The 15,791-nt window shown below is 37.9% G+C and overlaps 1 protein-coding gene across 1 annotated transcript; it reads left to right on the forward strand.

Annotated features, from left to right (window-relative positions):
• The first annotated feature begins 1,845 nt into the window (after positions 1 to 1,845).
• LOC142169585 (uncharacterized) lies at positions 1,846 to 5,055 on the forward strand. Its single transcript, XM_075231468.1, has 4 exons — positions 1,846 to 2,163; positions 2,302 to 3,220; positions 3,326 to 4,297; positions 4,340 to 5,055. Exons 1-4 carry the CDS (start codon positions 1,846 to 1,848, stop codon positions 5,053 to 5,055), a joined length of 2,925 nt encoding a protein of 974 aa, XP_075087569.1.
• Positions 5,056 to 15,791: the final 10,736 nt, after the last annotated feature.

A 15,791-nucleotide genomic window follows, 5' to 3' on the forward strand; every position in this document is an offset into this window, starting at 1 on the left:
CTAAAGATAAAGTAGCCACGCGGAGTACAGTGATGATATGAAACAACAACCCAGTATAATCTCACTAGTGGGATCTGGGAAAGGTGGTGTGTACGCAAACCTTACCCCTACCCTGGAGTAGAGAGGTTGTTTCCGATAGACCCTCGGCTCTCTCCCTCCGAGAACTCCCTGTATTGGTAAAAATAAATATTACACGTGAAATCAAGTATGTGGCTGATATGGCAAGGCACGCGGATCGCTAAAAAAACGACAGCTGGAGAGATGCATTAAAAGAGACACGAGTCATAATAGATACGAGCAAATCATCCACGAGATGAAAGGATACGGTCGCTCGAGTCTAAGTATTTAAATGAAGAGGCACCGGCGGAATGAATCAAGACAGTAAAGAGGGAAGATTCATGAATCGACAATTAATGAGTGTGAATGATCACAAACGTTACGGAATCTTTATGAACAGTTACGATTACCAATTATAACGTCTCATTAATATCATTAATGCTCATAATGATTTAGTCATAAAAGGGAAAAGACGTTGTACTTATAGACTCCTATATAAGGGAAGGAGATGTCACTTGTACAGACACGCTCGGATTATTATTGGAATATAATTATTTTCTTGTGCTTTCTATTGATTATTTTGTCATTTCTTATTCTAATTTCCTTTCTTATTTCTGAGAAAATATTGAATTTCTTGATTATCAGTAACCCGAGTACTTCTAAAAATAGGCTTTGACTGAAAATCTAATTCTTTGGTTAAACAAATTGGTTCTGTTACCGGGAATCTGATAATCTTCTCTTACTTTCCAAATCACTCTCTCTCAACTGAATCATGTCTAATGTCAATGACAACAACCAACATGTGGAAGGAACTCCAGTTCCGCCACCTCAAGGAATCCCACGTAATTCAAGAGAAGCATCACCAGAAATATCAGTAGTCATAACAGTGAATAACATGGAAATGAACAAACTGTCGAGCAGGATGCTATGAAGCAGTTAATTGCTGAGTACGTGAATGATGCTCTCCAGGCTTTCGTGAGGGGACTACCAGTTGTGCCACCCACACCTCCACCAAATAATACTGCAACTGTGGAAATTCCATGATCAGGGTTGGCTAATTCTGGAAGCGGAGGAACTCCCAACGAGTCACGTGATGGGAGACCAGGTACGCCTAATAATTCTGATTTACAAACTTTAATATTAACCTTGCAGAAATAGGTGAAAGAACAAAACAACCGTATTGAGCAAATACCCGGCGTACCACTTGTGATCAAAGGAGTTGATTTCGACAAATATTCACAACAACCATGGAAACCAAGCGCAGCTCCATTACCAATTCCCAAAAAGTTTAAAATACCTGACATCCCGAAATACAATGGAACGACCGATCCACGTAACCACGTTACTGCATTCACCACGGGAGTAAAAGGCAATGATTTAATCAAGCAGGAGATTGAATCTGTGTGGGTCAAAAAGTTTGGGGAAACACTTACTAAAGGAGCGTTAATATGGTACTCTCTTTTACCTGAAAATTCTATTGACTCTTTTGTTGAGCTTGCAGATCTATTTATAAAAGCACACTCGGGTGCACAAAAAGTTTAAAAGAGAATGGAGGATATATTCAAAGTAAAGCAAAGAGATACTTAACTGCTTCGAGAATTCGTAGACAGATTCCAACGTGAAAGAATGTTGCTACCAAGAGTACCTGACAATTGGGCAGCCATGGCGTTTGCAAGCAATTTAAACAAGAAAAGTTCAGAAGCTACAAGGAGGCTTAAAGAGATCCTACGAGAACTCCCTGCCACGACATAGAATGATGTCTATAATAGGTATAGTACCAAATTACGGATGGAAGAAGATATCGTAACTCAGTCAAAGGTTGAAGAAAAAATAGGTTCGAGGCGGTCAGAATCTGAGAAGAGGTCCGGCAAGAATAGGTACGAGCCGTATATAGGACCTTCGGGGCGAGAAGCTCGTTACAAATTCAAAAACGTGCGGGCTGATCACAGATTCGCAAATAGAGATTCAGGTTCGTCATCGTCGAGATTCAGAAAAGATCGAGGTGAACGTAACAGAGATGCTAATACAAACGCAAGGATTGGGGACTACAATTTTAACGTGAGTACCTCCGAGTTGGTCACTGTTTTAAGAAGCATGGGGGATAAGGTATGATGGCCTAAAAAGATGAGATCAAATCCAAATAGAAGAAACCCAGACTTTTGGTGCGAGTTCTATAATGACCACGACCATAGAATATCAGACTGCAGATTATTACAAGGTGAGGTGGAACATTTATTGAAGCAGGGCTATCTGACGGAATTGTTCAGCGAGAAAGGCAAACAAGCTTACATGAAAAATAGGCAAGAGCCCCCAAAACCTCCGTCTCCAAAGGGAACAGTAAATGTGATAAACGGCGGAGTAGAAGTCAACGGCGTAACCTATACAGTTGCGAAGAAAACAACAAAGTTCACAGTAACTCACGGGAAGCGAACTCACCCAACTTTGGAAGACGGCAACATAACCTTTGATGATGCAGATTCCAATGGATTAATGATTCCTCACAACGATGCGCTGGTAATATCTTTAGTTATACATGATACTAATATAAAACGATTTTTGATTGACCCAGGTAGCTCTGTGAATATCATTCTATTACGAGTGGTGAACGAAATGCTGATGGGTGATCGTGTAGTTCCAAAAGCACGTTCCTTATCTGGGTTTGATAACTCAACCGTTATTACAAAGGGCGAGATTGAACTAAGCACATACGCAGAAGGGGTCATCAAAGAAACAAAATTTCAAGTGATAGACACGGATATGGCCTATAATGTGATTCTTGGGAGGCCGTGGATTCATGATATGGATGTTGTGCCATCCACATTACATCAGGTTATCAAATTCCCTTCAAAATGGGGAGTTCAACAGATTCGAGGAGATCAAAAAGCTTCAAAGAGCATCAATTCGGTGAAACAGCCAAGTCAAAAAGATACGAGTGCAAGTCAAAAAGATGCGGGTACAAGTGAGAAAGATACGGTAAATCAAATTTTAATAGAAATTGTATCAAAACAAACAGACGTGGACTCCAGACCAGATGTAATTCAAGAGCCAGAGGAGAACGAAAATATTAAAATAATGATTGAGGAGCTTGAAGCTGTTCCACTATTCGAACAATGGCCAGATCGAATAATTCATATCGGAGCAAGGTTAAACCCAGATAGGAGAGGTAAGTTAATTGAATATTTAAAAGCTAACACGGATTGTTTTACATGGTCCCATTCAGATATGACAGGTATACCTCCGGAGGTGATGACTCATAAATTAAATGAAGATCCATCATTCATACCTGTCAAACAAAAAAAGAGGAAGCAGGGATCATTCAAAAATAAAGTGATCGATGAAGAGGTACAGAAACTCTTAAAGAATGATTCAATACGCGAGGTAAAATATCGTAATTGGTTAGCTAATACTGTGGTAGTTCCAAAAAAGAACAGTAAATGGAGAGTTTGTGTGGATTACACTGACTTAAATAAAGCATGCCGGAAGGATTCATTCCCTTTATCGCATATAGATCAATTGATTGATGCTACTGCAGGCCACGAATTATTAAGCTTTCTAGATGCGTATTCTGGTTATAATCAAATAAAAATGGACCCCTTAGACGAAGAAAAAACTTCATTTATTACAAACAGGGGGACTTATTATTACAAAGTCATGCCTTTTGGCTTGAAAATTGTTGGAGCTACGTATCAGAGGTTGGTGACCAAGATGTTTCATGAACACCTGGGGAAGACGATGGAAGTGAACATTGATGATATGTTGGTTAAATCTACACAAGCGGAAGATCATTTTCAACATCTTTCAACTACCTTCGAGATCCTCCGTAGATATAATATGAAACTGAACCCAGAAAAGTGCGCTTTTGGCGTAGCTTCAGGTAAGTTTCTAGGCTTTCTCATATCTAATAGAGGAATTGAAGTAAATCTTGCACAGATTAAAGCTATTAAAGAAATACCTGATATATTCATAAGCAAAAAAGAGGTACAAAGATTGACAGGTAGGATTGCAGCTTTGGGAAGATTCATTTCAAGATCTTCAGAGAAAAGCGTTAAATTCTTTTCAGTATTGAAGAAGCAAAATCAGTTTGAATGGACTAAGGAATGTCGACAATCCCTCAAAGATTTGAAGGCATACTTAACAAATCCTCCCTTATTGTCTAAACCAAGGGATGGAGAAAGACTATTTGTATATCTTGCAGTTGCAGAAGTAGATATAAGTGCAGTTTTAGTAAGGGAGGACAAAGGTAAACAATCTCCTATTTATTTTGTTAGTAAATCTTTATTAGATGCTGAAACTAGATATCCTCATCTAGAGAAACTAGCTTTAGCATTAGTCATGGCAGCTAGGAAATTAAGACCATATTTTCAATGCCATCCTATCTCTGTAATAACTGCATGTCCATTAAGGAATATTTTGCATAAACAAGAATCGTCAGGCAGACTAGCCAATTGGGCAATAGAAATAAGTGAATATGACATTATTTATCAACCTAGAACAGCAATAAAGTCTCAAGTTTTAGCAGATTTCGTCGCAGATTTTAATACAAAAATAATTCCTGAAGTAGAAAAGGAATTACAATTTTTTACTGGAGCTAATCCAGGTACGTGGACTTTATTTACCGATGGCTCTTCAAATGTAAAAGGAGCCGGTTTAGGTATTATCTTAATCCCACCCTCAGGTGAAAGTATAAGACAAGCAATTAAATATTACCCTATTACTAACAATGAAGCAGAGTATGAAGCTGTAATTACAGGTTTGGAAATAGCACGAGAACTCTCCATTGAGCAAATCATGATTAAAAATGACTCTCAACTGGTAGTCAATCAGATGCAGGGGACTTACACTACTAGAGAGGCACGAATGCAACAATACTTGGAAAAGGCACGAGAACTGGTCAGGCAATTCCAATCATGGAAGATCGTGCAAATACCCAGGGAAGAAAATGCAGAAGCAGACACGTTGGCTAACCTTGCTTCAGTTGCAGAAGTAACGAGTGAATAAAATGCTATTGTAATACATTTATTTCATTCAGCACTTGACCAGGATAAACATGAGGTAAGCTTTAATAATTTAACCTGGGATTGGAGAAACGAGATTGTTAACTTTTTGCAGTACAGGATCGTACCTGAAGGCAAGAAAGAATCTCAAGTGTTTCGATGAAAAGCTGCTCGTTACTGCCTAATTCGAGATAATTTATATCGAAAAATGTTTGGCGGTCCTTTAGCAAGGTGCCTTGGACCCAATCAAATGGAGTATGTAATGAGGGAAGTACATGAAGGACATTGCGAAAATCACGCAGGTGGAAGATCTTTAGTTAAAACACTAATCAGGGCAGGATACTACTGGCCTAAAATGGAAGAAGATGCAGAAAATTTTGTAGCCAAATGTGATAAGTGTTAACGATATGCCAACAATATGCATCGACCTGCAGAGTTATTACATAGAGTTATTTCCCCGTGGCCATTTATGCAATGGGGAATGGATATAGTAGGGCCTTTACCATAAGCTAAAGGAAAGGTACGGTTCTTATTAATGTTAACAGATTACTTTTCAAAATGGGTAGAGGCAAGAGCTTTCAAACAGGTACGAGAAAATAAGGTGAAAGACTTCATTTGGCAAAACATTATATGCCGATTTGGAGTTCCAAAAGAAATCGTATGTGATAATGGCCCACAATTTATAGGCTCAAAAATCACAGAGTTCTTTCAAAGTTGGCAAATCAAACGAACCTCTTCACCTTACCATCCTGTGGCAAATGGACAAGCTGAGTCAACAAATAAGATTATCATCAATAATTTGAAGAAGAGACTAGAAAAATCAAAAGGGAATTGGCCTGAAGAATTACCAGGAGTATTATGGGCTTATAGAACCACATCAAAAACAGCCACGGGAGAAACTCCATTTTCTCTTGTGTACGGTTCAGAAGCTTTAATCCCAGTTGAAATAGGAGAACCAAGCACGAGATTCACATTGGCAACGGAAGAGTCGAACGATGAGGAATTAAGAACAAACTTGGACTTACTCGAACAAAGAAGGAAAACAGTTTTAATACGGATGGCAGCACAAAAGCAAATCAGAGAACGATACTACAACAGAAAGTCTCACCTTAGGTACTTCAAAATTAGGGACTTCGTTCTTAAAAAGGGTTTTCAATCAATGAAAACAACCGGAGCAGGAAAGTTAAGTCCAAATTAGGAAGGACCCTATAAAGTTCGAGGTATCGCTGGAAAAGGTGCCTACGAGTTAGAAACCATGGATGGCAAGGTTTTACCCTCGAGTTGGAATGTTGTTCATTTAAAGAAATACTATTTCTAAGCAAAAGAAATACCCACGGTCAGGTATCGTTCATTTACGATTTTTGCTTTGTACAGTTAAAATTATACTAATAATTTTATATGATAGGAAAAAAGCTAGCCCATACCAAGTGATGATATTAGACCTGAAAGACACGCAGAAGCAACATTATTCCCGCTCTAGGGTTGCAGCCTCCTTGATGGAAATATAAAGGGTTAAGCAGACATCATCTAAATTATATATACCTCCGAGTCCCGTATGTTTTTCCTTTTCAGGAAATGGACCACATAGAAGCAATAATCAAGTGCTCGAGATTTCATACTTCAAAGCTCTAACACTTGGGAGACTAATATATATATATATATGAAAGGCAAAGAAGACTGGAAAAGTCAGAATTCGAGTCAAGCTTGAGGCAATCTACCCAACAAATCGAAAGCTAAGAGCAAAAACACAAGCCTGATTCAAAAAACCTATGATGAGGAATACACTCATGGATGTAAATTACAAAAGCTTACGAATATGTAGGTTAAAGGCAATATTTAGTCATGGGTTGCAAGATATACCCTTGAATTTTGTAAAATCTGTTATAAGGAAAATATTTGCGAAAGAGTCATAGATGATACTTGAATACGTGTAAGGTATTATACAGTTTGGAAATTCAAACAATACAAAACTTCCTCAAATTATTCAAAGAAGCATATGTGTTCCTATTCCTTCCTTCGTATGTTTACACCAATATGAAGTTGAGACGTCTTCTTCATTAAGGCTCGTTTATAAAAGGGCCTTCTTTTATAATTTGTGCCTGTTCAAAAAGTCACGGAGTATTGAAGCATTTTTAAATACATAATAAGAGAGTAGTACAGAAACTCAAAATAAGATATTATAAGAGTTGAACAAAAACTTGGAAAGTAATATTATAATAACTTGGTTAAAACTAAGTATAAACTTAGACCGAATTGTTTTATACAAAACCACAAAACGGACCAGGGGTAAACTTCTACCAATAAAAAAAACAAAACAACACTTCAAACTTTTCAATCAAACTTTCACTGTAGGGAAGGATCTGAACCAGTATTATCAGAAGGATTCAAGTTGGCATCATCAGCAATAGAGGGAACGACTTGAGCAGAGGAGTGCTGAACAATAGCTTCACCAGGAGTAAGTTCATCACCCTCGGGAATGCCGACCTCAAGTGAAGAAAATCTTTGACTCTGCTGAGTTTTCTCAATAGTTTCTTTAGTTTTTGCAATTTCAGCAGCTAAGTCAAAGCCTTCCCGGCTTGCCTCCATTAAAGTTTCGAGGCGCGTGTTCAAGAAAGACTAACTAACGTCAACAATAGCCTTGTCTTCAAGGGCTTAATAATCCCTCTCCCACTGCTCAATCTCAGTTCTTAGCTCCTCCTTCTCATTCGAAGCAGCATTATAAGAAGCCTGTAAGGGGGCAAGAGACCTATCTAAGAACTGAACTTGGATAGAAGACACACGGAGATCTTCTTGAGTTTGGGTGAGCATTTGAACAAGCTCCCTAGCATAAACTTCTTTTTGGTTCAGCAGTTCCTTCAAACCCCTAATTTCTTCAGTGGCTTTGGAAGCAGCTCAGCAAATGAAGACTCGAGAAGGTCTTTATCTATGCCCGCTTGACTAGATGAGGCTTTATCAACTTCCAACTCTGCTGCCATTACCTTCACCTACTGCTCCAAGGTACACTTTTCTTCGTCTAAGACTTCTTTCTCAAGTTGAAGACCTTCGAACTGTTCCTTCTAGTTGTCCGCTTCGGTACGATAGTCATTCATTAACTGCTCAATATGGATGATCCTCTCCATCATCTCCATCCAAATTAGGTTGATCTACACAATGAAAAGGAAAATGTGATTATCAAATATAGATGAAAAGGAAATCACATGCAAAATAAGAAGCTAAGGCTTATACCATAAAAGATGAATGTACAATATCATTCATCCACATTAAAGAACTATGGCTTTCCAATTTGGACTTCTCAACTGGGCCAATCAATGGTTTCAGCCATACATCAGCTTGGCCAGGTTTCTTTAGAAGATTACCATCCTCAGGAACCTCGATGGTAACTCTTTTTATTACCCTACTGTTACTAGAAGAACCAACTTCAACATGAGAAGTTGTAATAGTAGGGGCAGTTGAGGGAGTCAAAATAGCCACGGACAAAGCAGTAGTAGCAGCAACAGGTGCGGGGAACTGAGGATCAGCTGGAACAGATACTGAAAAAGAGGAAAGAGGTGTTTCCTCAGAAACAAAGCCGAAGTCTTCATTATCAAACCTACGAGAAAAGAGTTGTTCTGTAGAGTCACGAGGTGCGGCAGACATCTCTTCATCAGAGCTCACTAAGGTAGCACCTTCGGGCTCGTGCATGGGAACACAACTGGGAGGAGGAGTAGCTTCGTCATCCGAAATAACACGTCTCCTAGCTCGAGGCTTACGAACTAACGAGCCTTTATCCTGTTCCTCTTCACCCTCGGAACTGTGCGCTCTATCAGCTTTTCTTATTGATGAGGAACTCAAGATCATCTCTTGAGCCATCGACAGAGAGAGTCTCGAAGCAGCAATAGATGCGGCACTCACACCTCGAATGGGAAATCCTAGTAAAGAGAGGAGTTAGTAAATTTTTAAGTGTGGAAGTAAGGTAGAAAGTAGAAGAGAAAGATACCATGAGTCTTAACTTTCCAACCAAACCTATTAGAAAGGTACTTCCAGGACCTTTCTTCCATAGGAGCAACAGTTAACAATGTTTCTACCCAACCACGGAAGTTTGGAATCTCCTCAACAGCATTCATGATTGCTGGAAAAAAAACAGTCACGAGATTGGAGGTTCTTCACAAAAAAAAAAGAAGAGAAGGAAAAAATCTGAAAAGAAACTTACGTGCAAAGTTCCACTTTTCTGGAAAAGGCATGTTATCTTCACCCACTAACCCACTTGTGGGAGCAACAACGAATCGGGCATACCAACCACGATCCTTGTCATCTTCAGGGCTCACTAAAACCCTCTTACTCATGGCCACGAGAGTAAAAACCCCAAAATGAAATAACTTCGGGGAATAAAGATGAATCAAATGATAGAAGGTGAAGGGTAAAGAGGCCAAGCTTGACAAGTATCTCAAGCATGCCACAGCTCTCCATACAATAGGGCCAATCTGTCCTAAGCAAACATTGAAAAAATGACAAAATTCTATGATGGCTAGGTCGATAGGTGGTTTGAAGCCTAATGTAAAGGGATATGTATAAACAAAAGAATAATCAACTTTGTATGAAGTGGTCCTTTGATTTGCATTAGGGACTAAAATTGGGAAATCGAATTTCCAATGACATTCTCTTCGCACAAGAGAAATCAAGCCCTCAGTAATCTGGGAAGGGTAAACATCAGCACGATCATGAGAAGTCATGGAAGTAACTTGATTTCTAATCGATTCTCTATCAGTAAAGAAGGAAAGTTCAGTGGGAATAATCTCATCAACAGTGGGTTCACGAAGCGGTTCAATAGAATCCCTATTTCTAGCAGAAGATCTATGAGAAGAAGAAGTCCTAGTTCTAAAAGACGAAGGGGTAGTAATACTGGGTTGAGAAGAAGAACCACGGATAGATACAGACCCTAAACTACCTAACCTGCAACCTCTTCTACTTTTGATCGGAGCAGATGATGGGGGAAGTTCATCTACTATAACTATTTTACGAGGATCAGGATTTGGAGAAGATATAGTTGTATAAGAATGTAATATGTAATGATGAACAAGAAACTATTATGAACGAAGAACACTGTAGAAAGTTTTTTCGTAAAAACAAAGGCAAATGAGGTATTTATACGAAGAAACAACCGTCATGTAAATGGGGTCATGATGTAAACGTCATAATAAAACAGTCACTTCGTGACTGACGCAGCAACAAAAAAGCCCTAAAACTCGCTGAAGAGTTGCAGAGCCAATCAATGAATGCCATGTGTTGCATGCATTAAATAGAAGTGACATACGATGCGTTGGTTCTGAAGAAGACACAATGATACACGAGAAATGGCGGCAAACAATTCCCGCCATAAATGTGATCCACTTCCCAAATATTCAATTGATGAATAATTGGTAAGTGAGGGGACTATATGTATTGGTAAAAATAAATATTACACGTGGAATCAAGTATGTGGCTGATATGGCAAGGCATGTGGATCACTAAAAAAAATGACAGTTGGAGAGATGCATTAAAAGAGACACGATTCATAACAGATACGAGTAAATCACCCACGAGATGAAAGGATATGGTCGCTCGAGTCTAAGTAGTTAAATGAAGAGGCACCGGCAGAATGAATCAAGACAGTAAAGAGGGAAGATTCGTGAATCATCAATTAATGAGCGTGAATGATCACAAACGTTTCGGAATCTTCATGAACAGTTACGATTACCAATTATAACGTCTCATTAATATCATTAATGCTCATAATGATTCGGTCATAAAAGGGAAAAGACGTTGTACTTATAGACTCCTATATAAGGGAAGGAGATGTCACTTGTGCAAACACACTCTGATTATTATTGGAATATAATTACTTTCTTATGCTTTCTATTGATTATTTTGTCATTTCTTATTCTAGTTTCCTTTTTTATTTTTGAGAGAATATTGAATTTCTTGATTATCAGTAACCCGAGTACTTCTAAAAATAGGCTTTGACTGAGAATCTAATTCTTTGGTTAAACACTCCCCACCTTGCTCTTGGGGTGACTCGAACTCACGACCTCTTAGTTGGAAGTGGAGGTGCTCACCACTAGAGCAACCCACTCTTGTCAAACAGTGATGATATGAACTGCCCTTTAATTTATGCTAGAATGAACCTGAAACGATCAATAACTTATTCTTCAAATACTAAGTATCATCAGACATATGGGAAAAGATCCTGAAATGGAAAGGATCAACAAAAGAGCTTTACAATGGAAAAAGGAAATTGACTGGGTTGTGGAGATAGCAAAAGGTCACTTAACTGATGCTCAGGTTTATAGAATAGTTTTAGCAGCTAGTCTCTATTTTGTCTGGATGGAAAGAAATCAGAGGCTATTCAGCAAAAGGCTAGCCCTACAAATATAATTACATAATTGGTCCATTGCAGAGGGTACATGAAGTGTAAACTGGCTGGGAAATTTTAGCAGATGATGTGCTATCCTAGGTGATGAGAAGGTCGACTAAAGGTTATAGTTCAATACACAATTTACAGTCTTTTGGTAGATAGAGTGAGATTAGATTCCAGGAATTGGGGCACAATGTCCAATTTTGGATAGGAGTTTTGAGTTGTGCATATTTCATAGGAGTATTTGGTTTGTGAATAAATATTTGCTTACCAAAAAAAAGGATTGATGTAAAAGAGAAGTCCTATAGAGATCCAAAATCTTCACTTGGCTATCATTAGAAGTGTCAATTTGAGCCCAAACTCATTTAACACAAATACGAATGCAGAAGCAAAAATAACAAGAACACAAATAGAAAGGATAGAAAGATAGAATAAAAATCTATCTCAAATACCCTTTCAATTAAAATATAATTAACCCTAGACTATAGGATAACTATCAAGGGGGAAAATCCTCATAAAAGCCACCTTAACAAGTTTGTAATCAACCAAATAATTCATCCTTACACTCACTCAAGGAGTTCAACATTCAAAAATATCAAAATAAGTTAAATCTAAAATGAGCCTTAAGGGCTATTTATACTAGGGAGCTAAATATTATAAGTATAGCCACCAAATGTAATTTAGTCTTTAATTGTTGGCCGAATTGCACATGTAGCTACCACGTTATGAAAGTAGCCTCCGATTAGAATTCAAAGTGCTCGATGGCTATCTAGATTGTACCAGACCCGCCCAAACCTGTCCAAGGTCGGGTCAGTCATTAACCTACCCATTTGTTGAAATCAACCCATCTTGACTCAGCTCATCTCAGCACATCTATAATTGGGCTGATTTTTAGCCTACATTGATCCATAAGTAAATTTTGCTAAAATATCTTTTAAATAATTTTTTTTTGTTTGTTTGATATGTTATATATGACCATAACAAAAGAGAAAATGTCTTATTTGATAATTAAATAATTCATAAGAAAATAACACATATTAATTAGAGCTTGATAAGAGTTGGACGGGTTGAGCTATGACCCAAATTTTAGCACATATTGACCAAGCCCATCTTAACCCAAGTAATGACCCGTCCATTTATTGACTCATCCTAAATCAATCCAACTCGTCTATTTGACACTCCTAGCTATCATACATCTCAACAAACTAGCCAAAATAACAATAGAGGCGGCTGAACACATGATTTTTCAATTTTTACTTTTTGCATTAAGTCATTAAACTATTTTTCATAACATTGTAATATTTAAGTAAAATTGAGTGACATTTTGGTTATAAAAAATTATTTAGTGAATTTCTGTGATACATAGGCAAAGTTGAGTGAGTTTTTCATTATAATCAAAAGTTTAATATCTTTAGTGCAATTAAACAAAAATTGAGGAATCATCTGTTAAAATTACCTATAACAAAATATTAGACTTCTAAAAATAAAATTACTATCTTTAACATATCTTTTCTTTGTTAATTAAATCAGGAATAAAAAGTTTATATTTTATTTAAATGAGGAATAAGAAATATATAAACAATAACAACAACAACAACAACAAACCCAGTGTATTCCCGCATGTGGTGTGTGGGGGGTAGTGTATACGCAGACCTTACCTTTACCTAGTGAAGGTAGAGAGACTGTTTCCAATAGACCCTCGATTCAGAGAAGGAGAAGAAGAAGAAGAAGAAGAAGAAGAAGAAGAAGAAGAAGAAGAAGAAGAAGAAGAAGAAGAAGAAGAAGAAGAAGAAGAAGAAGAAGAAGAAGAAGAAGAAGAAGAAGAAGAAGAAGATGATGAAGAAGGTAGAGAGACTGTTTCCTATAAAGGGTCATGTCCTCAGTGAGGTGGAGCAGCGCCATGTCCTGCCTAATCACCTCTCCCCATTACTTCTTTGGACTATCTCGACCTCTTCTCAAGCCCGCCATGGACAACCTCTCGCACCTCCTAACAGGGGAATCAATGTTTCTCCTCTAAACATGCCCGAACCATCTCAACCTCGACTCCCGCATCTTATCCTCCATGGAGGTGTGACGACCCGATAGATCATTTTGAGTACTAGTATTAAAATTTTGTGTTCCGAGACCTCCCAGAGTTTTATTTGATATTTCTTGATTTGCGTACGTGGTCTGTGTCATTTTTCAGAAATATTTTACATAAAACTTTGAAGAAAATATGATTTTTTTGTCTAAAATGAGACTTGAATTGACCACGATCAACGTTATTGATAAATGACCTCGGATCGCTATTTTGACGATTTTGTTAAGTTCGTATGATAATTTTGGACTTGTATGCACGTTTGGTTGGGGTCCGGGGTTAACCGAGCGCATTTCTGCATGTTATGTGAAACATTGTGAAAATGAGTTTTGAAGTTGAAAATTCTTGAATTTGATGATCGGTCCGTATTATTTGATGTTATTTTGATGATTAGAGGTAGCAATAAAGTTTGTATAATGTTATTACACTTGGATGCATGTTTGGTTTGGAGGCCGAGGGGCTTGGGTGAGTTTCGGGTATGTATTGGATGAGTTTGGATGATATTTGGACTGCTGGTGCAATGTCTGGTGCAGCTTGGCTGCAAGTCTCGCAAATGCGAAGACTTGCTCGCAAATGTGAGCTTCGCTTTTGCGGAGTCAGGCTCGCATTTTCGGAACTTAGGGTGGGACTGATGGCTTTGCAAATGTGAAGTCATGATCGCATGTATGATAGGAAGGGGTCCGCTTTTGTGATCAGATAGTTGCTTTTGCGATTGGGTGACCGGAGTAGAAGGCTTCACAAATGCGAAGCCAAGGCTGCATTTTTTATTCGAAGGGATTCGCAAATGCGACTTTTGTGTCCCAAATGCGACATTAGGGGACTTCTGCTCAATTCGCTTTTTGCGGGCTGATGTTCACATTTGCGGGCGTCGTAATTGCGAACAAGAGATTGCAATTGCGATACCTGCAGCTTGGTAAAAGAGGGGAAAATTGGCACTTAGCTTATTTCACCTATTTTTCAACCCTAAACACTCTAGAGGTGATGTTTTTAGGGCTTTTCATCCCAAAATCATTGGCAAACAACTTTAACTAGTTTTAATTAATTTTCATGAGTTTTTAACATCAAATCTAAGAATTTCATAGTACAAATTAGAAGTTTTGGTCAGAATTTAGGGATTCTATAAAATTGAGATTAGATCTCAAATTGAGGTCGGATTTTGAAACAAATCACATGACCGGGATCGAGAGTGAATGGGTAATCAGATTTTAGTCTGGATGTTGAATTTTGACCAAGCAAGCCCGGCGTTGACTTTTATTGACTTTTGCAGTTTCATCAAAAGATTGTACCATTTTCATACGTGGGTAGTTTCTAAAGCATATTTTGAATTGTTTGAACGATATTTTGCTATATTTGGACGATTTGGAGGCTTGTTCGAAATGAAAAGTCGTGGTTGATTGTTGATTGGATTGCGAAAAGAGGTAAGTGTCGTATCTAACTTCGACTTGAGGGAATTTGGACCTTTTGGTCTATTTGTTACGGGAGTTATATGGGAAAATGGCGTATATGCGAGGTGATGAGTGTATATGCATTTTCATGGGTTAAAGCATGCGGGTTGGACTATTTACCTTTATGTCATCAATTATTCCATGTTATCTTTTGTTATATGCTTTTACTGCTACATGATCTTACTGGTTATCCATGTCTTACTTGTTGTCTCTCATTTAGCTGTTACCTATTTTGATTTATTCATTTCTCGCTCAATATCTGCTTACCTACTATGTGTTCCTACCTGTATTTTGTAAATATTCATTGTCTCATGTCCTTACTTGCCTTTATTGTATTTTCATTACTCGTTGCACTTTACTATATTATATCTGATTATGTGAGTCATTTATTTGTTCTTGTATTAATGAACTGTCGGGGTTTGTGATTCTGAGTATTGGTTATTCACTGTTTGTACTGGTAGTTCCTTGATGCTTTGTACGCTTTAGTTTCCTTTTTGTTTTGAGATTCTGTAATTGGTTGCATTGAATTGTTTATGGTTATGAGTTGATGTTGGGAACGGGTTGCGCGGCGCAACAGTATTGAAATGAATTAATATTGGGATTGGGTTGCACGCTTATAACAGATATTGATATAATATTAGGATCGGATTGCACACCGCAATACATATTATTTTTTTATGGGATCGGGTTGCGCGCCGCAATAGAGTATGATGAGTTATAACTATTGGTAGTTGTAGTATTCTATTTCTGAATTATGAAATAAGGTTACGAGATGATGTTATTATGGGGCCCTCTATTAGATGACCTTCGGGTCCCGTTCTTATGAGCTTAATGCTTTATCTATACTT

Source organism: Nicotiana tabacum, chromosome 15, assembly GCF_000715075.1.
Source record: "Nicotiana tabacum cultivar K326 chromosome 15, ASM71507v2, whole genome shotgun sequence".
Taxonomy (NCBI): Eukaryota; Viridiplantae; Streptophyta; class Magnoliopsida; order Solanales; family Solanaceae; genus Nicotiana; species Nicotiana tabacum.